Source organism: Rousettus aegyptiacus, unplaced genomic scaffold (genome assembly GCF_014176215.1).
Source record: "Rousettus aegyptiacus isolate mRouAeg1 unplaced genomic scaffold, mRouAeg1.p scaffold_m13_p_3, whole genome shotgun sequence".
Taxonomy (NCBI): Eukaryota; Metazoa; Chordata; class Mammalia; order Chiroptera; family Pteropodidae; genus Rousettus; species Rousettus aegyptiacus.
The window spans coordinates 5,614,112-5,641,875 of NW_023416306.1; the positions used below are offsets into that span (position 1 = coordinate 5,614,112).

Sequence of the window (27,764 nt, forward strand, 5' to 3'; positions counted from 1 at the left end):
TAAATCCTTTACGATAAAACTGTAAGGATAGCACTTTCCTGAGTGCTGTGAATCACTTCAGCAAATTATTAAACCCGAAGGGGATCGTGGAAATGCCCGAATAGTCAGCCAGGGGGAAGCCTGGAGACCCTACTTGCTGCTGGCATCCGAAGTGAGGGACAGTCTTGTGGGACTGAGCCCTTAACCTATGGGGTCTGTGCCAACTCCATGTAGTTATTGCCTGAAGAGTAGCACACCCACTCGATGTTAGAGAATTGCCGTTGCAACGTACTTAGTGCTGTGACATAGGGCACTTCCCTCCCTCCCCTTCCAAACCTTGCCTTGGTGCTAGTACTGCTGTTCCAAAGTCAAAACTATGAAACAAAATACCAGCTCGGAAGACTCAGCTTGGAGCCGCTCTGCTGTACTGCACAACACCTGATGGTTAAAAAAAAAAAAAAAAGTCCTCCATGAGGTAAATCCATAGACAAGGTTCCATGTCAGGAATAATCCAGAATCTGCCCATAACTCAAATCTGTGACTCTACAGAGGTTCCAGATCTTAGACTGAGTAACCTCAGCCAGCCTGAGATGGTAGATCTTCCGTTAGATGTATACATGACTTTGTCTTCTCATTCACGTGGTGGAGGGGGCTAATGGTGAAATAACACATCCCCTGTAATGTTAACATATAAATTGACTTAGAAGTTAATCTCCCCTCTGCTAGGTCATAAGCCCCAGATCAGTGACTTCTTTGGCTTAGCATTGTGTCCCTGGCACAGGGAATTCCTACCTCAAAATAGGCCCTGCTCCATAAATGTTTTTTGATTGAATAAATATTGACTCAAATTTATTATTTTAAAAAAGAAAACTTAGCTCATTCATTGCTGGCAGGAATGTAAAATGGTACAGCCATTTTGGAAGACAGTTCGAAAGTTCCTTACAAAGTTAAACATAGTCTTACCATAGGGTCCAGCAGACAGGCTCCTGGCTGAAAATTCATGTCACACAAAAACTTGCACATAAACCTTTATAGCAGCTTTATTCATAATTGCTCCAAACTGGAAGCAACCAAATGTCCTTCAAAAGTTGAATGGAGAAACGAACTGGTATATCTATACAATGGAATATATTCAGCAATAAAAAGAAATTAGCTATTAAGCCACGTGAAGATACGGAGGAACTTTAAATGTATATTGTTGAATGAAAGAAGAGAGTCTGAAAAGGCTGCATACTGATTCTAACTATATGACATTCTGGAAAAGGCAGAAACTATGGAGACAGTAAAAAAGATCGGTGGTTTACAGGGGCTTGGAAGGGAGTAAATGGAGTTCAGAGATTTTTAGGGCCGTGAAATAATTTTGTTTAATACTGTAATGGTAGATACATAACATAAAGCATTTGTCAAAACCTATACGATGCAAAACACAAAGAGTGAACCATAAACTGTGAACTTTAGTTCATAATAATGCATCAATACTGGTTCATCAACTATAAGAAATGTACACACCAAGGCAAGATATTAATAATAGTGGTAACTGGGTGGGGGAGAAAGGTTGATGGGAACTCTCTATACTATCTGCTCAATTTTCAGTATGCCTAAATCTGCTCGAGAAAATAAAGTCTTAATTAAAAGAGAGGGAGAGTAAAGAAAGAATCTATAAAAGAATTGAATTAAATTATCCTAAGGTCATTTTCCAGCTCCGAATTACACTCAAGCTCTGGGCCTCAAGGTCCCCATGTATAAAACTAAACTGAGGTTTGTCGTGCTTGTCCGGTTGTCCAAGAGCCCAGGACAAGACCCGATATGCGGCCCATTAGAACACCCTGGCGGGCGGACAATCAGCACCATCAACCTCCGCGCTAGCGCTCCGGGGCCGCGGAGCCCAGCCCAGCCCAGCCCTGCCCACTGCTGCGCGTGGGGTTTCTGGGAGTCTAGGCCACGCCCCCGAGAGCTCTTGCCTCCGATTGGACGACTCGGGGGAGGTGTGGCCGGAAAGAATGAGTCTCATTGGCTGGGCGTGGTTGACGGCGTACGGCGAACATGGCGGAACAATCCAGGAAGCGGCCCTGCGGCCCGGTAGGTGACGGGCAGGTGGAAGAAAGTGGGACCCCGAGGCTGGACAGAGGGTGGGGGCGTGAAGACGAGCCGCGTGGGGCTCTGTGGCGGGGACGGGCTGAGCCTCCCCCTCCCTGCTTCTCGCTGATCCGAAAGCGGAAGCCCCGAGGTGTCGCATGCTCGTGGCCGCGTGCTCCCCTGCCGGGATGAGAACTGGAGGTGGGGGCCGGGGTCTGAGCCAGAGCCGGGACAGTGTCAAGTAACCCCTTACGGCTACTCTGGCCGGGGCCGGATTCAGGAGGTGGGATCCTATGCGCAGTCCTGAGCCCTTTCGTGGTATATCTCTTCTGACTCCCAGGGTGGCAGTGGGCAGGTCCTGTTCCCCTGAGCTTCAGTTTCCTCTTCTCTCCGGTGGAAATTCGTTAAACATTTTATTGAGTGCTTACTATATGCCAGGCCTGGTCTCAGGCACAGGGGCGCAGCAGGTCCCTGTCGTCCTGACGCTCTCCCTGAGGCAGCAGTGTATGGGACCCCCGCCCTATGTGTGACCATTCAGCCTCACTCCTATACCTCTTCCCAATCCTTCAGGGTGAACATGGCCAAAGGGTCGAGTGGCGAAAATGGAAGCAACAGAGTAAGTAAGGGGCGGGGTGTGGGAAGCAATGTGTGTATTCACCCTTCCCTAGGCCACTCCAGCAGTGCACAACTGAACCTTGGGGAGAACCACCAGGTTTGTCCCCTCTGGGTCCCGCAGCACCCAAGATGGGAGGAAGGGGTCGGAAGCCCTGGAGGCTCCTCTGGCTGTTCACCCAGCAGCACTCAAGCACCCAGGCTGTCCCTACAGAGTGGGAACCCTGACCCTGCTGAGAGAGCACCATCTCCTGGACTGCTCCAAGTCCCTCTTCCCTTCATCAATCGGGATGTCCTCCTATCCAGAGAAAGAGGAGAAGAAGAAGTGGAAGGATCTCAAGCTGATGAAAAAGCTGGAGCGGCAGCAGATGCAGGAAGAACAGACAAAGCGCCAGGAGGAAGAGGAGGCAGCGGCACAGAGGGAGGACCAGGGTGAGCATATAAAGAAGACAGGAAAAATCCCAGCAAACATTGCAGTGAAAGTTTCTCCAGATGTTGTCATACCCACCGAAACACATGTAGAGAGATGTAGTGATACAATTTTAAGAAAGTGGAAGCACTTGATCCATGTGCCTCTAGACCTGGTTTTTCTCACCCCACATCGTGTCCTGAATGTCCTGTCACATCAGTACATCTGGATCCACTCTAACAAATTGTATCTCCTCTCAGCCAGAACTGAAGTTCTGCAAAGTCAGGGGGCCCTATCATACACTGTACGCCCAGTGGTTACCAGTGATGATGGTGACAGTGGGAACAGGAACTGAACACGTCAGCTGTCTCAGATACTGGGGGAGCCCTTATGGGTGTTGTCTCACGTGGCTCCCTTTGGACAACTCTGAGAGGAAGTACAGTGGTCCCTCTGGAGCTAGACGGCCTGAACTATATCTCAGCTCTCCTGCCTTTTGTGTGACCTTGGGCCATGTATTTGACCTCTTTGGTGGACAGGTTCCCCATCTCTTAATAGGGATCTTGGTAGCACTTGCTTCCTAGGCTTAGTGGGTAAATGTGCACCCATAAAAGGCACTAATTATAGATAATAGCTCTCATCATTATCCCCATTTAACAACCAGAGAACTGAGGCAGTAAGGAGCAGAGCCAGGATATAGACCGAGGCCAGTGCCTCCAACCACTCCCGGCCTTGCCTGGTGATCTGCCCTCCTCGCAGGAGCCTTGGAGACCACTGAGTCCATTTTATTCCTGGAGAGACTGAGGCCCAGAGAGGGGAGTTTGATCTATTTTGCTAATCTCAAAATTCCTCCCAGTAGAAAAACTCTCTAACTCTGCACCCTGAGGAAGGAGGAGTAGAGCATGGGCCTGGCCTTTCAGACTGACCGTGAACACCCCTCCCCTCCCTTCCCCAGGGCGGCCTTACACGTTGAGCGTGGCCCTGCCGGGCTCCATTCTCGACAATGCCCAGTCACCCGAGCTTCGCACCTACCTGGCTGGCCAGATCGCCAGAGCCTGCACCATATTCTGTGTGGATGAGATTGTGGTGTTCGATGAAGAGGGCCAAGATGCCAAGTGAGGGGCCATCCCACAGGCGGGGTACCAGGGCTCAGGGAGACGGGAGGGGCTGCCAGGATTGCCTCTTGCTTGTCGGGGCTGAGAACCCTGCCTGAAATGCCCCCATTGTAACCCCAATGGGCAGAGTTGCAAAGCAGGGCACTGCAGAGGTCAGACTGGGTGCACCAGCTCTCGAAGGGAACACAGTAGGCTCTTGAGCCCTATCTTTCTCTAGGACCGTGGAAGGGGAATTCAAGGGAATTGGCAAGAAGGGACAGGCGTGTGTGCAGCTGGCTCGGATCCTGCAGTACCTGGAGTGTCCACAGTAAGCGGTGAAGGGCAGTCTTCCCTGAGCATGAGGGAGGGGAGGCTGAGGGGCAGGCCAAGCAGGTGTTTTCCCTGGGAACTTCTGAGAACTGTGTTCTTAACTAGGTACCTAAGAAAGGCGTTCTTCCCCAAGCACCAGGATCTACAGTTTGCAGGTAAGGGTGGGAGGGGCTGGACCTCTATTTCCCATGGATCATCCCCAGATCCTAAGAAACCACTGTACAGTTAGGAAAACAGTCCCAAGCATGGCAAGGCCTGTGCCTCGTGGCAAGCAGCAGATCTGTGGCAGAGCTGGATGTGGGACCAGGGTTCTCTGCCACATCCCCATCTGCTTTTCCACCTCCCAGACTCCTCGTGGCCCCTCCTCATCCACAGGGCTCCTGAACCCCCTGGACAGCCCTCACCACATGCGTCAGGATGAGGAATCCGAGTTCCGAGAGGGCATCGTGGTGGACCGGCCCACCCGGCCAGGCCACGGTTCCTTTGTCAACTGTGGCATGAAGAAGGTAGGAATTAAAGGGTGAGTCAAGACATACTTCCAGACACACCTCAGCTGTGGAGGGCAGGCAGGGTATGTGAGTAGGGAGCCTGGGACTCAGGCATCTCTGTCCGCCAGTCCCCCACTGATGCTGATTTGGGCCAGAGAAGTAAGTACCTAAAACAGAGTTCAGTAGATAAATAAACCCAGGAGCAAATTTACTGTGTGTGTGTGTGTGTGTGTGTGTGTGCGCGCGCGCGCACATGCGTGTGCGTGCGCGCGCGTTTTATTTTAAAGATAACAGAAGATGGTCCTTGTGCTAAAAACAAAACAAAACCTTGCAAAAACAAGTTCATCTCATTCTGGGGCTGTTCCAGCGATGCAGAGCCACGCTGGGGATTGGCGTGTTCATTTGCCACCTGTTTACTCTCGAGTCTCCTAGAGTCAGAGGCAGAGACATGTGAATGTGTGGGGTCCCCTTCCCTGAAAAGAACGGACCAGAAATAACTGACTAAAAGCAGATCAGGATGATCCAGACACAGATGAAAAGCACGAGAAACCCTCAAAAGGGAAAGAAAGTGCCCTATTCCTGAATTCAAAATTGGCACAAGACACAAACCTCTGTGGTTATTCATCACCGCTCCCATGTGTTAAGCATTTATTTCATGCCAGGCCCCACATAACAACAGCTGTTGTTTATGGAAAGTTTTCTGTTAGATGAGGAAACAGGCTCAGAGAGGTTAAGTGACCCATTCAAACTTCTATAGCTAGTAAGTGGTATAGCCACCAAAATGTAGGAAACTGGGATTTCATCTACTCGTGAAATATTTACTTCCTCCTCAGTGCCAGGCCCGCCGCTTTCACTTTTGACCCATGTCTTATAGTAATTGTTTGGCAGGAGTGGTGTCTTGTTAGCAGGTCTGGCTCAGATGAGGGGATGAAAGTTGACCTGGACCCCTTAGGTCTCTTGCCAACCCCGCATGTCTTGGAGAGTGGCGACCCCTGCTGGTCCTGTGGAGGAACAGCACCCATTTCTGGCTTTTCCATAGGAGGTGAAGATTGACAAGAACTTGGAACCTGGACTTCGGGTGACTGTGCAACTGAACCAGAAGCAGCTCCCAGGTATCTGAAAGGTTCCCCAGCCTGGCCAGCCTGAGGGCCCAGAGCCGCCTCCTTCCACCTCCCTGCCCCCTCACCCTGACCCTGTCTTCATAGCCTCTCTGCTTCCCCTCCAGAAAGCAAGACCTACCGTGGGAAAGTCGTGTCGTCACAGGACCCGCGCACCAAAGCTGGTCTCTACTGGGGCTACACGGTCAGGCTGGCCTCCTGCCTCAGTAAGGACGCAGCTTTCTTGTTTGAAAACCGTCCTGTCTGTGGGGCCCATGGAGAGAGCCTTGCTTGACCCAAAAGTCAGACCAGAGTTTTTGTCCTACCAACTTGCTCTGTGCCCTTGGGCAGCTGCCTTTCCTTCCGTGTGTCTTGGTCTCCCTGAGTTTGCTGCCTGGAATGCTCTTAATGACTTCCGAGAAACAATATCACGATTGATGGATGATGCTTGCCACAGGGGTGGGAAATGGGGGTAAAAGGGCCGAATAAGTCAAAGGTACAGTACGTGTTCTTGGGGTTCCTTCGTCCCCACCCTCTGCTTTGTTGTCCCAGTCCAGCGCAGGCCTCGTCTCTCTCTGGTCAGTCCCTGACTTCTCAGGGACAGTGGAGGACCCAGGTGTGGCTCCCTTACTGGAGTCCCACCAAATACACACTTGCACAGCCAAGCTGCTGCGGCTTGTGGAAAGGACCCCTACTGAGCTGGCCTCACCCCCAGGTGCTGTGTTTGCTGAGGCCCCTTTCCAGGATGGGTACGACCTGACCATTGGGACGTCAGAGCGAGGCTCAGATGTGGCCTCCGCCCAGCTTCCCAGCTTCAGGTGGGTGCAGCCTAGGGCAGGGCCGGGGGATGGGGAGTGGAGTGGAGCAGGGGACCAGTCTGGTGGGGGCAAAGCTGTACAGACTGGACTCCTACCGCATGTGGGCTGCTTTCAGTATGGTCTTTCTAAGCAGTCAGTGATCGCTCCACCCTCCCCGCCCCGCTCCCTGTGGGTGCCAGGCATGCTCTCGTGGTGTTTGGGGGCCTCCAGGGGCTGGAAGCTGGAGTGGATGCTGACCCCAACCTAGAAGTGGCTGAACCCAGCGTCCTTTTCGATCTGTATGTCAATACCTGCCCTAGCCAGGGCAGCCGCACCATCCGCACAGAGGTGAGCCTGCCTGCTTCCCCCACCTCCAGCCACGTCCTTCCAGAGGTTTACCCACTGGCTAGGGCCTCAGGCTCTCTCCACGGGGACTGAAGCTCTCTCCCTGTCACCTCCCTTGCCCAAGACTGCCCTTAGTTAGCCTTCTCTGGGGATGGTCTCCTCAGCCCTTAACCTCACTACCTCAGACTTATAGCTGGGCAGGATATGAATGAGCTAGGAGCCAAGATTCCTGGGTGCTGGTGCCTATCCAGCTGCTCCCTGGCTGGATGACCCAAGAGACCTCGCCCACCCCTACTCTGGGCTTTCATTTCCTTCACTGTACGCTCGTGTGTGACCATGGCAGGCAGGGCAGCCCTCCCCATGGGTGCTAGGATGCGGCTGGCTCAGAGCCTTCACCCTGGGCATCCACGGAACCTGTGGCCCTTCAGTCTCAAAGGCTGTGACTAAACAGGTGGACTGACCCAGTCCACCTGTCCCCAAGGGCCCTTTTGGGGCCAGGTGCTGTAAGACTGCCAGCTGTACCCTCCCAACAAGAAGCCCAGCTCCCACCCTTCTGATACCTATACCAAGGGCTGAGAACTTCCTGTTACCTCCCCTGACCCTAGGACACAGGCATGCTCCCACCGTCCCCCTAGTCATTCCCATTTTACAGAGGGGGAGACTGAGGAACAAGAAGGCGAAGCCCTTCGCAGGGCATGCATCCGGCCAGTGGCAGGTCAGCAGTGACGCTGGGCCTGTCCTTACCCTCCTCAGGGCCCTGCTGAGGGCAGCAGGCCCCGGCCCATTGCTGCACTTCTCTTCCAGGAAGCCATCCTCATCTCCCTGGCTGCCCTGCAGCCTGGCCTCACCCAGGCAGGTGCCCGGCACAGCTGAAGGTTCTGTCAGGCACAAGACAGTGAAGAGCAGTGAAGCCAAAGGTTCCTGAGGGTCACCTGGGAAAAATACAGCCAAGACTTCTTTCTAAAAATAATCACCTTTAATGCGACCCAGCCCCTGCACCCTCACAGTCTGGCTGGGCAGCCGGCCTCACTTGCTGCCCGCAGAGATGGCCTTCAGGCTGCCAGCCCGCGCCAGTATGTTCGGCACAAAGAGCAGCCCCGAGGCCCGCTCGATGCTCTCAATGGGCACCAGGAAACGCTCCAGCGGGATTGCCTCGTCCACAGGCGCGTTGGGCATCACGTAGGAGCGGAGTTCGATTTGCCCACCTGCTGCCTCCAGGATCAGGACTTTGAAAAAGTGGGTGGGCACTGCCACGTGGTTCTTGCCGATTACCTGGTACTTCACGTAGGACTTCCCGTCAGCCTCCGTCCTGCAGGCAGACCCAGGCACCCATGGCCTTTCAGGGAGTCTGGTGGGACCCCAGGCCACCACCTCCAGGAAGCATTGCCTAACCTGACCTCCAACCTGTGTCGGCCTGCAGGACTAGACTACCCCTCAGTGTGGGGCTCCTGTGCCCTCCTTGCCTCCCCCAGCAGTCTGGGAGCTCCCTGCAGGTAGAGAATCACTCATACCCTGTTGTCTCATGCCCACCCCTGGTTCAGGCAGAGTGGATGGTGGCAATAAATGCTGCTGATAGAATCGGCCTTCTAAACATTCACATTTATCCATGCAGACACTGGATGTCTGCCTGTCTCTCCCTGTGGAAGGTGAGTACCAGGCGTGCCAGGCTATGACAACTGGATCCCAAGCCCCAGCACAGGACCCGGTGCAGAACAGGTGCCCAGAACACTGATGGGTGACTGACTTCTGGGCTAACCCGCAGCAGAGTCTGCCCCACTTCAGCAGGCTGCAGGAGATGCTGGCTCGTTAAAGTTTATCAGTGCCTCGGCCAGCCCATGCTGTCCCCTACACAACCAGGGGGTAACAGGTATTATTCCCATTTCATGGGAGAGGACGTTGAGGTCATTTGCCCACGGCACGCAGACCCTACGTGATAGGGTCCGGATCCCATCCCAGCCTGTGGACTTGAGCCAGCTGCTTCACCACACCTATAGCTTCACTCATCCCAACCTTAAGCAGGCCAGAAAAATCACTGAACATGCCCAGAGGAAGCTCCATCCCTTCTACATGGGAGGCAGGGCTACAGAGGGACAAGGGTGAAGGCTCAGGGTCAGGAAGATAGAGTTCAAACCCAGGCTCTGGGAGAAGGGTGGGGAAGGGTTGCTCCAAGCAGAGGAGACTGAAGGCGATAGCCTGGTAGAAGGGTCCTGGGCAGGACACGGGTGGGTGGGTGTGGCGAGAGGTGATGTAGGATAAGGCAAGGGCAGATGCAGGGCTTGGTGCCCATGCACAGGGAAGACATGGTCAAGGTGAGCACCCCAAAGGTCTCTGGTTATGAAAGTAGAATTCAGGGGTCTGAGGCAAGGAATGGACAGACTTGCCAAGAGACCAGATGACCTGGCAGTGTTGACCCAATGCCTGGGACAAGCCTGGATGGGGTGAGTGGGAGGCCCTGGGATGCCCAGAGCCCCCAGATCAGGCCTCACCTGGGCAGGAAGAGGGGCCCTGTGCAGACATAGACGTTTTGGTAGGTGCGGGTCAAGCTCCGGCTGTACTTCTCCAGGTTGTTCCAAGCATTCTGGTTGAGGTGGGGCACCTGGTAGGAGAGAGGGGACTCAGACTGTGACTGGCACCAAGCCTGGAGATTCCAGTGGGGTATAGGGGGTGACAAGCATGCAAAAGAAACTGGTTCAAGGAATGAAAATCACTCCTTTAGGCCACCTGGACAAGAGGATGGAGCCCAGACCCATACAGAATGGAAGGACTAGCATCCCAGGTCTCACAGCCATTTCTCGGTCCCAAAGAGCCACACTAAGGAAAGCCACACATCTTCCCCTTCAGAGAGAGGAACAGGCCTGCCCCTGCCCTGGTCCCCAGGGGCTCTCAGGAGGGCCAGCTCTCTCAAGCATCTCTCCTGTCCTTTTCCCTCTCAACCTCATACAGAGCCCAGCTACGGCTGTCATGAATCTGCTCCTGACTCCATCACTTGAGCTTTCCAGTCCTTAGTACAGTGTATAGTCCCCTGGGTAGGGGACTGTGCCGCTGGGAGAGCAGGAGTCAGGTCAGGCTCAGACCCCACCTGGTTCACCCAAGGCCCCACGTCAATCTTCATCCAGTGGGTGTCACTTTTGGGAGGGAGAAGGCTTGCTCAGGGCGCACAGCGACTGCTACTAACAGCCAACTGCCAGCAAGTCTCTCTCCTTTTACTCTGGAAGGCAGGCAGGGTAGGACAATGGCTGAAGCATCCTCTAGAGACCAGAGGTCCCCAACCCCCGGGGCCAAGGAACTGGGACTAGTACTGGTCCATGGCCTGTTAGGAGCTGGACTGTACAGCAAGAGGTGAGGGCAGGCAAAGCTTCACCTGTGTTTGCAGCCGCTCCCCAGCGCCAGCATCACCACCTCGGCTCCGCCTCAGGTCATTAGGCATTAGATTCTCATAGGAGCACTGGTCCCTGGTGCCAAAATGGTTGGGGACCGCTGCCCTAGACAAACTGCCTGGGTTTCCTCCTGATGTGTGGCACTGGGCCAGTCACTTTGCCTTTCTGAGCCTCAGTTCCCTCATTAAAGCTAATTGCTGAATGCTGGCCATGCGCCAGGAAGTGTGCTCAGTACTTTTCATGCACCAGGGCTTCAATTCCTCAGTGCTACTGCAAAAGATAGGCAAATAACAGTAATATCCCCAGTTTATAGATGAGGACACGAAGCCCAAGGCCCTCAGTTAAGGTCAGACTGCAGAACGGGTGCTGGGAGCCCAGTGCTCCGTCCCTCCGGCTTAGGACAAGCGGTGATTAGCAAGCCCCTCACCAAGCCCCTGACCCAGCAGTCTCACTCAGCATCTCCCCCATTCTGCAGAGGGGCAAACCGAGGCTCAGAGGTGAGGCGCTGACCTCGCCTTCTGCAGTCGGGACCGGGCGCAGGCGCTACCTGGGGCGCGACGTTGCTCAAGTAGAAGGTGTCGTCCATGGCCTTCTGGCTCCAGCGGTGGTTGGCTGCGGCGGCCAAGTGGCCGCGATCGAAGCCGCTGCCGCGGTAGTCGGCGTTAGTGGCGCGGTGGTACGCATGCACCGAGTCGTCCTCGCGGAAGTCGCATGAGCGGCGGTCGCCGTCGCCGCGGAGCCGCTCAGGCCGCAGCTGCTCCACCACCCAGAGCGCGCCGCGGGTGCGTGGGTCGTAGCACAGCACGTACGACTCGCGGCTCTTGAGCTGCGCCAGCCCAGGTAGCCCGTACTTGGCCAGCTCGCCGGGGCCACCGCCTACCGGAGCCCCGGGTACAGCAGGCACGACGGGCAGTTCGGCCGCCGCCGCCACGGGCACCACGGGCAGCCGGCCCAGCAGCCCCGGGGCCGGGCGCGCGTCCGCCCGCTGCCGCCGCCAGCCTTCAGCGGCTGCGCCCAGGCCCGCGCCCAGCGCCAGGGTCAGACCGACCCGCAGCGCCCGCATGGCCGAGGAGTGCCGCCGCTGCCAGGAAGGAGGACGGCCGGCGGCGCCGGGGGAACGCCGCGACCTCTTGCGTCCGGCCCGCGAGCCTCTTAAAGGGGCCGCTCTGGCCCGCGGGGCCCCCCGCGGATGGGGCCGGGTGGGACCGTGGGCGGGTGCAATGCCCCTCCCTTCCACTCACGAAGGCTCGAAAGGGCTTGGGACTCCAAATAAGTCCCAAGCGGGACCCAATTAGTTCCACGCAGGGCCGTTGCGGATTGGCCATCGTGGCGCCCTTCCTTCGCCCTTTAAGATGCGGCCTGAGGGGCGTGGCATCGCCGCTTCGGTTTACCCGGCTCCGCCCCGCCTCCTCATGGGTTTCCACCCGGCGACCCTCCTCCTCCTTTGAGCGCCGGTGCAAGCGCCAATGGAATAATAAATACTAGTTTGAAGCGCTTCGGTCATTACTTCATTTAACCCTCAAAAGAGCCGAGAAGGAGCTCCTGGTTGGCAGAATAAGGACATTACACCGGAGGCGTCCATACTGGAGTCTATCCTAACCATTACACCATAAAATAAGCTAAAAATTCTACGAGATCCACCAAGGTTTTCTTAACACCCAGAGTGAGAACGAGGATGCAAGTGGCAGGTCCTCTCCGACTGCTGGTTGGAACAGAAACTGGTACAATCCCAGAAAGCAGCTTGGCAAATTGTATGAAAAGCCTTAGAAAGGTTCATACCTTTCAACCCACTTAAGAGGCCCAAGCTGGAGAAATAACTCTGGGACACAGATTCCAAACAGAAACTTCCCACACAGTATTACTTACATTCAGAAACAGAAACTGGTTTCCGACCCTTTTAGCATATTAGATAGAATAGTATGTGGCCTATAGAAATTTGGAAGTCATACAGTAACTTACCACCTAGCATGAGGGAATTGACAATACACGAAACTATATATTGAGAGGAAAATTACATAACAAAATTTACATCTGCACAGACTAACACTGTCAGTCATTTTCTCTGGACAGGGATGGGGGGGTGGGGAGGCAGTGATGACTTGTTTTATTTATGGGCTTTTGATTTTTCAGTTTTTTTAATCTAAAAAAAAAGAAAACTTGCTGTGAAATTATGTAATAGCTTTTTCACCAGACCATGCTCCCTCCTTCCCCCAGCTGCAAATTGTATGATTTAATGAATAAACAGGTTTTTCCAACAAGAATCTGCTGGCCTTTCTCCTCAATGACTCTGAGCGCCTCCCGACACCACCCCTGCTCACTTTTTCCTGCTCTTGAGGTCACTGCGGTTTCAGCCCATGACATACCAATCAATGCCCATTGCAAAGAACACATGATTTATTAAAGACTTGTCATCAACAGCATTGATTCAAGGAACAAAACTGATTGAAAAAAAAACAAAAACAAAACAAAACATAAGCAGACTAACATTCTGATCCTCTGGAGTGAGACCTGCTGAATTCATACAGCCCCATCTCTAAGTGTCCAAGTTCCTGGGAGCAGCTTCCCAAGCACAAAGCTTGGGCACTGCGGCTGTCTGGGGACATCTCTTAAGAGTCTGGGGAGGAGGAATCGCCAAAGGCAGATCTTCCCTTGGGCAGTATCCTGGGGAACTCAGCCTAACCTGGACATGGTCTCTTGTGCTCTTGGCCTTCATCCCAAAGTCAAGGAGAGGGCACTGGACTCAAGGCCTGCCACTGAGGCAAATTAGATGCAGTGATTCAAGTAGTATGGCCCCAGAAGGGAAGGCAAGGGATAGGCAAGAAGGAAATGTCCTGGGCAGTGTCTGCTGGGTCCCAGGCTGTGGCCAAAGTCTCAGGCTGTTAAGGGCTCAAATTGGGAACTGAAGGACCAGCTGACAAGTTCTGGGAAGAAGGTAGGCTAGGCTGGCGGGAAGCAGTTCGTTTGTGCCCTGGGCAAGGGGTCTTGGAGTCTCCCTGACACTCAGTTCCAGAACGGAGCTCAGAGCCCTCCCAGCCAGGATCTGCTGGAGAACCAAGGAAGTCCCAGAGACAAGGGCAGAGGATGCTGTGTCTGACCTCAGAAAGTCAGGAAGACTGTCTCCAATTCCTTCCTACCTTCCCAGCCCCACCCTCATCCCTAAACCAAGCACTTGCCAATCTGCAATAAATAACCAGGAGTCTAAATAAATAGTAAAAATCTCCCCAAAACTGTGTTAGGAGAGGAGGTGGCAAAAAGGCAAGTGCAGAAAGTCCCAGAAGCATTCAAGGGTCAGCCTGGTAAAGGGGCCATCTGGGGGAAGCTGTTCCTGGCCCACAGTCTGGCCCGCACAGGAGGTAGAAGTCCTGGTGACCAGACTCAGGAAGGCTTTGGGGACAACAGGGCTCCTTCCAGCTAGTCTGAGATGAGGACCCTTTCTACATCACCTAACCTTCTAGACCCAAACCACCTGCCTCCTTGCAAAATAAGGGAGGGGACTTGATCAGAATAAACCCGGTCCTCCCACCGCCCAGCAGTGGGAGCAGCCAGCTGCTCCTGCTCTAAGTGTACCTGCCCTGAACCCCGGGACCAGCCCAAGCAGGTGACCAGGGAAGGGCCAGCACCTCCTCCAGCCTACTCGGGAGCAACAGGATTCCCCCAGTCTTGACAGGATCCAGGACCTCCGAGCTCAGCTCTGCCTGGCCCAGGGAGGTTCCCTTTGGTCCCATTTGCCTTTCACAGGACTCCTCTGCCCTGGGCTGGGCCCTGGAAGCCATGGGAATGACTACTCTTCTGAAGCACTTGGACCCCAGCTCCTGGTACGAGTTGCCTCAATGTCCTTCTCCTTTGGGGGCATCTCCGGAAGACCCAGCTCTCCCTCTTCTCCCTCCTCAATCCCTCGTCAGAAGGGAGGGTAAGAGGGTCAAAGCTTCATGGGCCATCGTTTCTGAGCAGCTTTTGGTTTCTAAGATGTCTGTGGTGGGGAGCAGGTTCAGGGCTCTCTAGTGAGGCACTGTGGCCCCCCAATCTGAGGGATCTGGGAGCCTAGGGCTGGGGGGTGGGAGAAGGGAAAAGGGTGCAAAGGCCAAAGTTGACCTCCAGGGGCTTTGCTGAGCCAGACTCTTCATTCTGTTTCTGGGGTTCATAGGCGTGGAGGGGAGGAGTGAGAAAAAGAGGCTGGGGGTAAGGCACCCCAAGAGAGAAGGGAAGAGGGAGAGCAACGGGAGGAGGAGCAGGTACAGGAGAGACACACAGCCTGTCGGAGGTGGAGGGAGAAGAGTGGGAGGCAGAGAAGTCGAGACCTAGAGAGATTCGAAGACACTCTCCCCTCCCTCACACCCACAGACAGGAGACGGACGCCTGGGGGACAAAGACACACACGCACACCACCCCACAACTACAGACTACAGACACACGTACGCACGCAGTGAGAGAGGGACAGAGGGCGTGACCTGGGCCTGGCGGCTTCTTGGCTCCCTCACAGCGTCACTCTCTCCATGGGGAAGCCTAAGCACCAACCCCAGAAGTGGTTTCTGACTCATCTGCCAAGTACCTCCTCCCAACCGGAGCAGGAGCCGGGGAAGGGAGTGGCAGAGCACAGCCAGAGGGCCCTCTGCTGGCCCCGAGTGCCCCCAGTCTACCCCAGCCCCAAAAAATGCCTTCAGGAGTTCCAGCCTTGCTCGGTAGCCTGGGCAGAGGGTCCCAAGGCTGAAGAGTGGAGAAGGAGCCAGAGCTTGGTGGCCAGGAAGGAGCATGGCACAGTGGGAACGGCCTGGGGGGGGAGGGGGCCAGTCCTGCAGCTACCCCTTGGGCTGGAACCCCACAGGCTTCTGCATGTCCTGGAGGCCGGGGCACGGGGATCGGTGGCTTCTCTCCCAAACCTGGGTTCCTGTAGACAGGCTACTTTGAGTCTTGCAGCTCCTTGGCTTTCTGCAGGATCTGGCAGACATCTGTGATGGGGTAATCCTGGGCATGGGAAAGACCAGCGATATGCCTCTGCAGGCAGTTCACCCTTCACCACCTCTGCCACACCTGTGTCCTTCCAACTGGGACTTATGGGCTGAGCCCTGGGCCCCAGGGGCAGGGACCACAGGCTACCAGACACCACTACTCCGCCCCAATGCCCACACGTAGCTAACGCAACATACTGCAGCACTAATGTAACCCACCCGACCAGCGCCACCCAAAGGGTCTCATGGCCCTTCCTAAATATCACCCTGCCTCGCTTCTCCCAGCCTGGCACTGGGCTGCACACTGTACATACATTAGCTTACCGGGACACCTCAAAAGCCCGAGGAGGGGGTTACTGTGATTACACCTATTTTACAGATCTAGTCAATAGTTACTGAAAACCACCCCCAGACCAGGTGTTGGTGAAGAAACTGAGGTCTAGAGAGGTTATCACTTGGCTTGGGTCACATGACTAACACAGCAGAACAAAGATGTGAACCCAATGAATGCCATGCTGTCTGACCCTTGAGCCCATGTTCTCCAACGCTAAGGCCACTCTCCTGCCCCAGGTCTGAGCATGGCTACCAATGAGCGTTGCCGCACACAGCGTGCTATGCGTCCGAGGTACGATTAATTTACAGAGTGCTAAATTCACAGGCCAAGTCATTGACTCAAGGCGACACCACATCTCAAGGTCAGCGGCAAAGCCAGGATTCAAACTCAGACCCAAAGTCAGATCTGCTTCAGGGGTCTAGACTCTTAAGCCCTGCTATATTCGACTGCTCCTGACTCCAGCCTGTCACAGCGGCTGGCATGGGGTGGGCGCCTGGTGAATATATGCCTTATGGCTAGGACTGAGCTTGGCCCTCCTTACTCTGTTACCTGCAGGAGCCGCATGTTGACGGTGAAGTCCCCTTCCAGCAACTGCTCCCGGATCAGTCTAGGGAAAACAAACAGGAAAAGCACCGGGCCCCTGAGCCACTCAGAGTACAGGCCCAGCCAGGCCCCTTGCCGCTCCTCCCTCACCGCCCGCAGCAGCGCACTAGGTGTGACACCCGCCCAAGGATCCCAGAGGCTCCCCACAGCCTGGTGAGAGCAGCCCCAACTCAGCCCACTGCTCATGGCCACACTCACATGAGCATGGCACAGCAGACAAGGAGCAGGAAGTCAAAGCGGTTGTCGTCAGCGAAGAGGGAGTCCCAGATCCGGATGACGTCAGGCAGCAAGAACTCCTGGGACAGCAGTAGCATCAGCCAGCGGAAGGCGAAAAACTGGGGCTTGATGTTCTGCTCTTGCTGGGGAGACAGAGGCGTGGGAAAGGTGCAAGAATCAGTGCTGGCTGGTTGCCATGTGACACCATACAGCCTTGAGATGTGAATGTACACGAGCACATGGCCCAGGGCCTAACCCAGCAGGCAGCAGGCCGGGCGTGAACGCCAGGCATACTCGGCAGGATGTCACTGGGCTGCCTAGAAAGCCTCGCTCAGTTAAAGGGGCAGCCAAATTTTTATAAATGATAGCTCAGAGTCTTTTAAAACACTGTACATATTAAAGATAGACAGAAAGACCATTAACTGCGCACTTACTGTAAGCCTGGCCTTGTGCTTAGCATGATAAATATATTATCTCACTTATTTACTCCATACGACAACCCCACAAGGTAATTATTCCCAACGGAGATGAGCCCTCTGGCCAGCCGCAGTGAATGTTAACTTAAAAAGCACGTTACAAAACAGCAAAAGACATAATTCTGTATTTGTTAAAAAGATATGTTTATATGTATTTTCTTGTTCCCAAAACTGTTTCTATTTTTTTTTTCTGAGCTGTTTTCTGAAATAAACATGAACTACCACAATAATTTTTAAAAATTATTTTTAATTTTTAAAAATGAAGTTCGTCCTTTTCTCAGAGGATGAACAGGCGGAACTAATTCAGCCTATGCTAAATGCCTTGCACTGTACCTGGCACCCAACGGGCAGCACCAAATCAACCCCTTTCACTGCCAATCTGCCTAGGCTGCCAGCATCGCCGCCTGGTCTCCCAGTCCTGCCTCAAGCCAGAGCTCACTCTGGGCCTGGCATGATCAGGAAGTCCGCTGTCCTCTGCCCCTTGCCATCTGTCTGCCCGGGCCCACGTGATCCTGGGGTCCTCACCAGTTTCAGGTAGAGTTCCATGTCCTTATCCTTCAAGGTGGAGTACACCTTTTCCATCTTGTAGGTGATGCCACACTGCGAGTCATCCAGGCTCTTAATGAAGTTGTCCCGGATTTCGGCCATGAGGTTGGTGAAGCAGAAGAAGGTGTCTGCCTCGGCGTGCTCTGGGCGAGATGAGCAGGGTGACGGCCGCGGCAACGGAGCCGGCGCCTTCCCAACCCCACCCCGTCTCTCACTGACCTGAGCTCTTCCCCTCACCTCTAAGCCTCGCCAAGTGGCCACCCCTCCACGGCCAGGCTCAGTGCCTTCTGTCCTTGACCACTCTCCACCCCAGACTAAGGCCATCACCTCTTTGTCCTCACGGCTTTTGGCAACACTGTGCATTCACTCAGCAACTGACTACACACTCTTCTGATGACGTTTTCCAAATCACTGTTTATTTAAATTCCGTCATTCAGCTTTCTATCTAAACATCTCATCTCCGTTATCAGAAATTCAGTTACAAATATCAAGGCCAGTAAACTTCCAATGTTCCAGAAAGTCTAAGCTGGAGATGATCTCAGAGAGAATCCAGAACCACCCACTTATCCAATGGAAGGAAAATGGAGGCCCAGAGAGGGACATGAGTGGCACAGCCCAATGGAGCCCATCGGGCCAGCCTTCCTCGGTCCATTTTTATCTGGAGTCAGCAACAAGAAATGCGGGCAGCCAAGAGCCCTTTTACCTTTCCACTCGCTGTCGGGGTCGGTGGCGAAGGTGTAGTAGAGAGGCCCCACGATCTCATTCATGCCCTGCACGTACGCGATGCCAGGGTTGAGCTTGGCGTAGATGAACAGGATCCGCTCCACCACCTCCCAGTGGGCCTCACAGCCACTGGGCGGCACCTCGTACTCATTCAGGGGTGCCGGCACCGAGCTCTTGTGCGGGGAGCTCATCTGGGCAGAAAAGGAGGAGCCCGCTAAGCCGACGGGGGGCATCACGGACATGTTCTCATCAGAAATGTCTACCATTAAACCTAAGCTAAAGTTCCAGCCCGCAGGAAATACAGAGCATAGAGAAAGGCGTTTACCACCGGGAGGAAATGAGCAGACATGTACCGAGTGGGGGACATTCTACCAGACAGCTGGACTGAAACCTAACCTATGGTGCTAAAAGCCAGAACAGTGTTTCCCTCTGAGGAGAGGGCTTTGGCTGGGCAGGGACATGAAGGAACTTTCTGGATGATAGAAATGTTCCATGTCTTGACTTGGTTGGCAGTTACACAGATATAAACATGATATGTACAGAAGAAAAAGTTCACCTAGTTGTATACCTAAGATTTGTGCATTTTACTGCATGTAAGTTATACTTCAATTGAGAAAACGAAGCTCTAAATATGTCAAAAACAGACAATTGGCCAAGACTCTTCAAAAAGTCAAATGTGAGGGCTCGGGGAGAGCGGAGGCCTGCTCCAGATCAAGAAACGTAATATCCCAGTGCAACTCGTAAACCTTGACTGGGTCCCGGTTTGGAAGTAAAAAAAACCCTAAAAAACTCTTAGCACAACTGAGGACACCTGACTAGATGTTAGGTGTTACGCTATCATGGTTAACCTTCCCAGATGAACTCGCAGTAAGGAGGAGGATGTCCTTATTCTCAGGAGATGCCTGCTGGAGTATTTGGGGGTGAAGGGTCAGGACGTCTGCAGCTTTCTATCTATATGCAAAACACACAAATACGGCAAAATGTGAACAACTGTTGGATTTAGGTGGAAAGTATGTAAGTGTGCAATGTACTCTTCTTTCAACTTTTTGAATGTTTCAAAATTTTTATAAGAAAAAGTTGGGAGAGAGAGAGAGATGATGATGATCCCTGCTAAAAACTCCCCAACACCAGCTGCCCATCAGGATCCTCGGGAGCTTTGCAAAGATTCGGGTTACCTCTATGAGGCAGTGATGAGCACGCCCAGGCAGGGACAGTGTAGGAAACTATCTTGGAAGTGCAGGGACGTGGGGACACTCAATTCCCTTTCCTATTACATGAACACGTGTACACCCCCACACGCATGCGCATGCGCGCGCACACACATCCCTGACACTGAGAGCTTTCTATATGCAAGACAGCACTCTGTGAGTACACTTCCACTTCACGCTCTGAGCAATCTTAAGTATTCCCTCAACATCGTTTTCAAGATAAGGACACTGAGGCTCAGAAAAGTTAGGTCACTCATCATGTCTCACTAAGTGGTAGCACTGGAATTTGAACCCAGATTGGCTGACTCCAGAACCTGAGGTCTGGGCCTCAAAAAACGCCCAGCGCTTTCCAGCTTTCCAAGAATCTACACAGCCATGACCTCGTTTCATCCTCTTGGCAATTCAAAACCCAGGTCCCCACCTGGCCATGAAGCCGGGACATCAGCAGCCAAGTAAGAAGGTCGCCCACACGGCAAGCCCTGCAGTCATTTAGGCGAGCATCCTGCACCTCCCAGCGCACTCAGTGCTGCTGCAGGCACATGGAACCCTGTGATCGGCTCTAACTGCCCGTCACCCCGTAGCAGAAAACGGCTTCTCTCCTCCAGATACAGAGCCCTGGTCAGTCATTCCACTTGAGGGAAAAAGGCTTCTGCAGTACGTGTCTCTCTCTAGCTTGTTAGAAGTTACAGAGAAGGGCTTTTCCATTGTTGGGGGATAGTGAAAAGTGTTAAGGAAGAAGTCAGAGTTCCAGGTATCAAAGCAGTAGGTTTAAGTTAAATAACGCTCAGAGTTATAAGAACTTATAAAAATTTGGGTTCAGCATGACTTGGCCAGCACAAGTCCTACCAATTCCTCAGTCGCAGATCTATCCCCATTCCATCCAGCCCCAGCCCCCACCTGCCCTTGCCTGGGCTGCGCGGCCACCTCCCAGGCACCCTCTCCACCTCTACCCCGCCCCTTCCGGTCAATACCGCCCCCAGCAATCTTCTCCAGGAGCAGACCTGAATCCAGTCCCTGCCCTGCTCAGAATGCTGCAAGGGCTTCCCAGCCTCAGGATACAGGCCCGCGTGGCCTCGCCACCACGACCAACCTTTCCAGCATCCTCCGGCACCCTTCTCCCACCCTTTCCCCCTCTGCCTCTAGCCTCAGGGGATTCTGCTATTCCTTCACACCAGCCCTTCTCCCCACCTGGAATGTTCTTTCCTAGTTCTTTAAGTCTCAGTTTAAATGTCACTTCCTCAGGGAAGTCTTCCTTGATATCCGGACCAGGTCAGCTCCACACCACATCATCACTCCCATCGCACATGCAATTACTTTTTAAAGAGCCATCTCCACCATGAGACTAGCAGCGCAGCTCCTCTGCTGCAGAGCGGAGACCTCCACGGGCACCCACCACACCCAGCCTTTGGCCCCGACTCTCAGAAAGAGCCCTGGCAGGGGTGGAACCTGGCAGGCCCAAGGGTGCCTTGGCTTACTGTCAGGGCAGATGGCCGTGAGCCCAGTGGCCAGTGGTCCAAGGGAAAAAGGAAACGGTTGTCATGGGCAGTCCCTGGGCCCCCCACGTCGCCTCTCACATTTGTGACCCCGCTCCGGTTCCGGGCCACTGTCTGGGACTTCAGTGTCGTCTGTTCCACCCGCTTACGAAGGGTCTCGAACTCATTCTGGGGGTCCAGGATGAGGAGGCATGGGTACTCGGTGGCACTTTGGAAGAAGGATATGTCTGGGTACAACCTCCTGGCAAGAGGGGACAGGAGAGAGTCCGTTACTCAGGATGCAGACGGTTGGCATTCTGTCGGCACCCTCCTGCCAGGTGCCCCGGCGCCTCAAAAGCCATTTTTTTAAATTAATAACATTTTACTTAAAAAACAATATCGTTTTTAAGAAGCAACAGTCATTATATATGTATACATACCCATATCCCACATTCTCATTTGAATATGAGGATGGATTCACGCACATGTATATTTTTAAGTGTCCTTATGATCTTATGATCCAACACTTCTCTTAAATCACAAACATCTTTCCATGTCAAAAATACCTAATATGTATCAGAGTGTGAAGTGTAGTGTGGTATAAAATGGTAAAAGAGGTTTGGTTGTCACACATTGTACAATAGACTATTACATGGCTGACAAGGGAAAATGTCCGAGACAGAGTAAGAGGAAAAGCGAGCTGAAGACAATCTTTAGAATATGATCACGTCTTGAAACTACATGTACTGCAGGACACGCACATTTTTCACACTCTACACAGCACGCCGCAAACACTAAACGTGCTACTGTCACCACCAGTGTAAGACAGAACCTGTTTCTCCAGACATGGTTCTGGACTTAAACAGAGCCATTAAATTGCCTCGTGGACCGATGCTGCCCCAACACTGAGAACAAAGGAGGCGAGAGCCCCCTTCTGCGGCCTGGCTGGGCCACCCTGGGCTGGCGACCCACCTGAGGCCCTCTGAAGATGCGCCTGGACACAGTGAGTACAGGCAGAGGGGCAGCACCAGGGCAGTGAGGGACTGGAAACGCAGCTGACAACTGGGGAAAGTAGAACTGAAACCAGGCAGATGGACTGCTGAACTCAGGCTCTAACCACTCGGCTCCAGGGCAGACGAGGCCTCCCTTCCAGCTCCTCGCCGACCTGCGGGGGAGTCCACCTGCTGCCGCCCACCAACCCGCACGACAGCACAGCCGGCATGTCCACATTTCTTTATCGAGTGGAAAAGCACGCCTATGTGCAGACTGTTGCTCACAATGAACAAACACACACACATACCTGACCCTGGCACTCTTGTGCTTAACACCTTTGCATGACTGCCCCGTGTCCTTGGGATCAAGTCCAAGGTTCAACCCCTACCTCCCTCTAGTGTGGCTCCAACCGCACTGGCCTTCACACTGCTCTTTGAACAAGCCTCGCTCCACAGGCCCCCAGGGCCCCCGCATGGGCAGATCCCACCGCCGCAGCCTCTCCCTCCCTCTTCTCCCAGGCCCGACTCCTCAGACGTCAGCTGAAACACTGCTTCTTCAGGTAAGGTTGTCCTGCGTGCCTTGAAGCACCCTGAACTCATCCTTCGGAGTGTTGACCACAAATGCTAATTACACGGATCTAATCTGTGGAACGTCTGTCTTCCCATCTTTCTCCCACAGGTGCCAGGCTCCTTTAGGAAAGGGACCGTGTCTACACAGTCCTCGACCCCGAGCTTGGCACCGAGACTGCCACATAGCAGGGGCTCGATATCTGTCGAAGGGATGATCAGATGGATCTGTAAATGCCTGGGGCCCAACTGAAACTAAGGCAGGGAGAAAGAGCGGCGCATGGCAAACACCGGCCCTCACCCCACACACCCACTGCGCTCAGCAGCCCCCTCCTCAGGCCCGGCATCGGCATCACTCAGGTGTGGATCTAACCACGTACACAACCCACCAATAGCTCCTCTGCCCCACATGCCTCACCCACCTTGGGCCTGGGCTGGAAAGCAAAAGGACAGAACTGGGAGCCCCCAGAAGTCCCATGGGCCAGCTCCCAGCCCAGCGCCCCGCTTACCTGACGTCTTTGTCGATCTGCAGCAGCACCTCGTTGTCCTTGAAATATGTGTTCCACCGGCTGTCAGGGTTAGGGTTGAGGGGCTGTGTGTTGAGAAAATGAACTGCTGTCCTAGGCCCAGCTAGGGTCCCAGGGACAGATTCCAGTGTGGAGGCCAGAGCAGCGGCCTCACACCAACACTGCCACCAGAGGACCAGCTGTGGCTCTGAGACAGCCTGCGAGCTACCGGAGCAGCAGCACAGGGCTCCCTCCGCCCTTCAAACTCCACGGCTGACGGCCGAGCCCTGCCATCTGCTCTGAGTACATCCCTGCTTGGCAGGACTCCTCTGTCCACTGCTGTGGCTCCAGAATGCTGCACAGAACAGGCGCTCACTAAATGCTTATTAAATGAACGGACAAATAAACGAATGGATGAACGAATGCTGTACCATGACATCTCTACGAATCTAATTCACCAATGCTTCGAGTCACCAATTGCAATCCTTGGAGGATGGGCCTGGGTCTGACCCATCTCCACTCTCTACACTGAGAAGCACACAGGGCAGAGCTCAGGACGATGGAACGGAGCTTCCTCCAGGCCACAGAAAGGCAGTTTATCCTCACTCCAAGCTCTGACTTTCTTCAACAATTAAGTCATAGAACCCTCCTCGAGGAACAGGGATGAGGAAAGAAGACAATGCATGAGGAGGGGCTGGCTCTGGGCCGCATAGCATTCCCCGAGTCCCAGCCATCGCTTATATTCCAGGCCCAGGGCCTGGGGAGACGAGAGGAGAGACAATGCCCTTCAGGGGCTGAGCAGCCAAATGAATGAAGGAGGTACTAGAAAGGCTAGAGGGGACCGAAAGCAGCTACACCTATCCTCTGGGGCAGAAGGACCTTGCCTGCCCCAAAGCCACACCCCTCCCCACTCTGTAGCCTCACTTCCCTCTGCTGACCCCTACTCACATGGTCCTCAAAGGTCACATCCTCCCTGGACACACCCATGTTGGCCTTGGCAATGCCAGGCTGGATAATCATTTCCCTCAGGAACTGAGAATATAGCTCCCTGCAGGAGAGAAGAGCAGGGAGGTGTTGCCCAGGAACCCCAGACCAGACAAGCACCAACAGGAGGCAGGACAGGCTCAGTACCACTGTCTTGTCTGATGCAAAGGCCCTCCCGTCAACCCCCGTTCTCTGGGTCTCACCTCTGCTTGGCGAGGATGGAGGTCCATGAGGCTCGCTCCACGGGGAGGTAGTTCAACAGAATCTGCAGAGAGAGAGAGAGAGGAGCAAAGCTCTGGTGACTCGCCCAACCCTGGACAGTAGGCAGAGGCTGACAGGCCTCAAGGAAAACATCTGATGATGCCCAGAAAAGACAAGACGGCTGAAGCCCAGGAACGCCGGCGTGGGCTGGGGGAGCCTCCCCTTCCCTGCCCTCTGCCTCCTGCCACCCTTATCCGAAACCAGCCCTTTCCTCTTCTCTTCTCTTCCTCACACAGAGTCTTCCAGATGATAATAAAATCTTGTGCTCAAAGGGACTGAAAACTAGGATACTGGGCTTCCACTCCCACGTCAGCTAACAGCTTTGGGCAAAGCATGGCCTTTTTTGTCCCAATATGCATCACTTCCACTGCACTGTCTAGACCTTAGGTAAGCAAAGGGCTTCACTGGAATTACGAAGTGTTCCATCCCCAAAGGGATCCTGGAGGGGACACCAAAAGAAATGGAAAACCCAGAACATCCCAGAAAAGCTTCCTGGAACAAAGCAAGGAAAGGCACAGATCAGAAAGAAGGGGCTGGGGATGGGGACGGCCCATGCAGGAACCCAGGACTTGCAGCAGAGCAGAAACCCCACCCCAGGCACACCCACCTTCCAGCAGAGGCACCGCAGTCCGCCCTCACAGGGGATGCCTGTGGACACAGCAGGCAAAGGTCATGCCCCAGGCCAGAGTCTCAGAACCCCCCAGCCCTCCACCTCAGAGCCAGCTGGCAGGAAGTGGGGTGGGCAAGAAGTACTTCTTCAGGAATCGTTTTCCTCCAAAAATATTGCTGGACTAGATGCTAATCCTGTGACCCCTGTCCCCAGCAAGAGCTCCCTCTGTCTGGAATGTTCCTTCGAGGATAACACCTCATCCTCGATATTTCTTCCGTAGAGCAGCCATTACCAACCACCATCTCGTCCCAATCAAAGTCCTTCATTATACATAATGGCTCCACTTCTCCTTGATAGTATTCATCGCAACTTGGGTTGTATAATATAATGGTGTATTTATTTCACATCTATAATCCCTACTACTGGGGTAAACCACAGAAAGACAAGAACCATATCTGTCTTATATTCCCAGTGCCTAGCACAGGGCGTGGCACAGAACAGGCATTCTGTAAGAATGTGTGGAATATAAACTAAGCTACAAATGCTAAGTGCTTTGTGTAAAGAAAGAACAATTCAAGGAATCAAACACACGTCTGTCTGACTCTAGAGCTCAAACTCTTAACCACTACCACAGATGGCCTCCCCTGAGGCCTAGCAGATTATTCAACTCGGCACAGGTCCTGGGACCCTTCAAGATCTTCAGGGCCCAAACACTGCTCCTGAACAGAAAGACACACTTCTGCAATTCCGTTAGGAACCGTGCTAAAGCAGCTGTGGCTATGGTGTTCCTAAGTATAGTCGACAGGAGCTACTGCCCCACCACAGAATCTGCATAGGGAGGCGAGGGGCTACTCAAGAATTCCTTGCTGACAAATTCCAAAGGCAGAGCAGTGCCGAGAAGCTATACAGAATGCCTTGGGGTGTTTTTAAAGACAAGCAAAGCTCTCTGGTGCTGCAAGGTTAGCCATGCCAGCAAGGGCAAAGCCAAATACTGCTGAGGTGCAGCTCCTTCAAGACAGTGTCTCAAGGCTGGAATCCTACCATTAACCAAAATTCACTGCCGCCTGAGTAGGCTTTGACCCCAAGCCCATGAGAGAACCAGGAACCATTCCGCACCACAGGAAGCTTGCTGAAGAATGAGGGAAGACCCGACCTCAGCTCAAGAAGTCTCCCCACTCTCATTCTGTCATGTTCAGTCCTCTCCAGTTACCCCGAGGAAGCAATAAGCATCACTTATGTGCCAACTGAACACCCTAAGGCTTCCAGGCACGCTAACTCTGGGAAGCCCCTCCGAGCTCAGGGCAGTCACTGGTGGTTCAGCTCCACAGCACATAGAAAAGGCCTCAAGGGGCAGGCTGGTTCCCAAAACTGAGCAGGTGTGGTGGCCTTGGGCGCCTTTTCCTCCATCCTAGCCGCAACACTTCTCTAGAAAAACTTTGAAAATGGAGAGTTGCTTCTTACCACTAAAGCTGAGTTCCCGAAGCTTTTCCAAAGCGATTGTGGGCTCCTTCAGAACATCTTGGAAATCTGCAATCCTAGGAAGGGGGAGGGGGAGGCAAATGAAGTACACTCAAACCCCAAGGTGACAGGTTTAGTGACCCACTCGGAAGCCCAGAGCTCCCTTACACCACATCTCCAACCTGTTCCTCCCTCCTCTTCAGGACATAAAGATGGCAAAGCTGGGTCAAAGTCCTGATCAAAGGCAGCTTCGGGGAACTACAGAACTACATACCGCATCTTCCTCTAAACCTTGAAAGAGATATCCTTGTCTAGAGGCTCTCAAATGAGCACCATGAAATCAGACAAATTCTAATGTTTGATGAGCTGGCATTTATTGGGCACTTCCTGCTGGCCAGGCCCAGGCTACAGCTCCACTATCTGAACTCAATGAACCCTAGGAACCCGGAGTAATTTGATCCGCAGGCAACGGAAACGTGTAACATGCACACACATGTACGCACATGTACGAAGCTCTCCAGGCTCAAAAATATAACCATTAGACCACCTCTGGGGCAGCCTGCAGGCAGGGGCAAAAGGCTTAAAACACAAGTCCTGAGGAAAACTCAAGACCAAGCAAAATTTAGCCAATACTGCAGGATCTGGCCTGGGGAAGGGGTCAGACTGGAGAATCCAGGTTTTCTATCATTTCTCGTAAGAAACGGGAACGGGGGCCAGTGAGCATTTGGAGAGAGGAGGGTACTGAGGCAGAGGGTTAACAAGGGAGACAAGGAAGGGGGCGGAAGGCGGGGCACTGAGGCCCTGCCTGAGGAAGACACCAGGGGAAGGGGAATACCAGGGGTCCAGGGTGAGGACGAAGAGAGAAGGGGTGACACCAGGGTGAGAAGGGACACAAGTGCCTCCGCTCCGTGCCCTCTCGGGTCCGCAGGCAATGAGGCTGGAAAGTGAAAGCCGGAGTCCCTCTGCCGGGGGAGTCCCGGTGCCCGGCCGCAGCCGCGCGCCTCTGCAGGACGGAAGTGGCGGCCTAACCAGCAGTGGTCTGACCAGGTCCCCGAGCCCCTTACCGGCTCTTGTGCAGACTCGACATGATGTTGACTTCCGGATCCCTCTGCTGCCTCCGCCGCCCCCGCCGCCGCCGCCGCCGCCACCACCACCACCGCCCCCCAGGGACGCGGGGCGCTCCGTAAAGGCCTCCGACCGGAAACGCAGCCGCCCGCGCGCGCGTTCCGCCGCGTCCGGCCGCGCTCACGTGCCACCCCCT

General features: G+C 53.9%; 3 protein-coding genes across 5 annotated transcripts; 1 reads left to right on the plus strand and 2 right to left on the minus strand.

Annotated features, from left to right (window-relative positions):
• Nucleotides 1-441: 441 nt before the first annotated feature.
• Nucleotides 442-8,807, plus strand: SPOUT1 (SPOUT domain containing methyltransferase 1). 2 transcript variants are annotated; one of them, XM_016133771.2, is made up of 12 exons: nt 442-2,058; nt 2,626-2,671; nt 2,882-3,099; nt 4,029-4,188; nt 4,406-4,495; nt 4,603-4,652; nt 4,873-5,003; nt 6,025-6,097; nt 6,211-6,309; nt 6,798-6,900; nt 7,080-7,227; nt 8,029-8,807. In XM_016133771.2, exons 2-12 carry the CDS (start codon nt 2,658-2,660, stop codon nt 8,095-8,097), a joined length of 1,155 nt encoding a protein of 384 aa, XP_015989257.1. In that variant the 5' UTR covers nt 442-2,058; nt 2,626-2,657; the 3' UTR covers nt 8,098-8,807. The 2 variants fall into 2 exon arrangements, with proteins under 2 accessions (XP_015989257.1, XP_015989258.2); XM_016133772.2 differs by having other exon boundaries at nt 446-2,058; nt 2,974-3,099.
• Nucleotides 8,182-11,916, minus strand: ENDOG (endonuclease G). The gene is made up of 3 exons (XM_016133773.2): nt 11,149-11,916; nt 9,711-9,820; nt 8,182-8,533 (listed from the first exon to the last, which is right to left on the minus strand). The coding sequence occupies exons 1-3, from the start codon at nt 11,662-11,664 to the stop codon at nt 8,251-8,253; spliced, it is 909 nt and encodes a 302-aa protein (XP_015989259.1). The 5' UTR covers nt 11,665-11,916; the 3' UTR covers nt 8,182-8,250.
• A 1,057-nt stretch (nt 11,917-12,973) lies between these two features.
• Nucleotides 12,974-27,693, minus strand: TBC1D13 (TBC1 domain family member 13). Of its 2 annotated transcripts, XM_016133767.2 has the most exons (12): nt 27,568-27,693; nt 26,507-26,580; nt 25,043-25,083; nt 24,378-24,439; nt 24,139-24,238; nt 23,194-23,276; nt 21,228-21,387; nt 18,426-18,636; nt 17,702-17,865; nt 16,683-16,843; nt 16,431-16,488; nt 12,974-15,563 (listed from the first exon to the last, which is right to left on the minus strand). In XM_016133767.2, the coding sequence occupies exons 1-12, from the start codon at nt 27,588-27,590 to the stop codon at nt 15,498-15,500; spliced, it is 1,203 nt and encodes a 400-aa protein (XP_015989253.1). In that variant the 5' UTR covers nt 27,591-27,693; the 3' UTR covers nt 12,974-15,497. The 2 variants fall into 2 exon arrangements, with proteins under 2 accessions (XP_015989253.1, XP_036074172.1); XM_036218279.1 differs by lacking the exon at nt 25,043-25,083 and having other exon boundaries at nt 27,568-27,603.
• Between the last annotated feature and the right edge of the window lie 71 nt (nt 27,694-27,764).

Excerpts from the sequence above, each read along its gene's own strand:
- ENDOG (XM_016133773.2), bottom strand. The coding sequence starts at position 11,664 with ATGCGGGCGCTGCGGGTCGGTCTGACCCTGGCGCTGGGCGCGGGCCTG. Across the intron at positions 9,821-11,148 it reads TGAGCAACGTCGCGCCCCAG|GTGCCCCACCTCAACCAGAA; the intron begins GTAGCGCCTGCG and ends CTCTCCTACCAG. Across the intron at positions 8,534-9,710 it reads GGGCCCCTCTTCCTGCCCAG|GACGGAGGCTGACGGGAAGT; the intron begins GTGAGGCCTGAT and ends GTCTGCCTGCAG.
- TBC1D13 (XM_016133767.2), bottom strand. The coding sequence starts at position 27,590 with ATGTCGAGTCTGCACAAGAGCCG. Across the intron at positions 25,084-26,506 it reads TCGGGAACTCAGCTTTAGTG|GCATCCCCTGTGAGGGCGGA; the intron begins GTAAGAAGCAAC and ends CTGTGTCCACAG. Across the intron at positions 15,564-16,430 it reads TCAACATGCGGCTCCTGCAG|GATTACCCCATCACAGATGT; the intron begins GTAACAGAGTAA and ends TCCCATGCCCAG.
- SPOUT1 (XM_016133771.2), top strand. Across the intron at positions 6,098-6,210 it reads GAACCAGAAGCAGCTCCCAG|AAAGCAAGACCTACCGTGGG; the intron begins GTATCTGAAAGG and ends CTTCCCCTCCAG. Across the intron at positions 6,310-6,797 it reads CAGGCTGGCCTCCTGCCTCA|GTGCTGTGTTTGCTGAGGCC; the intron begins GTAAGGACGCAG and ends CCTCACCCCCAG.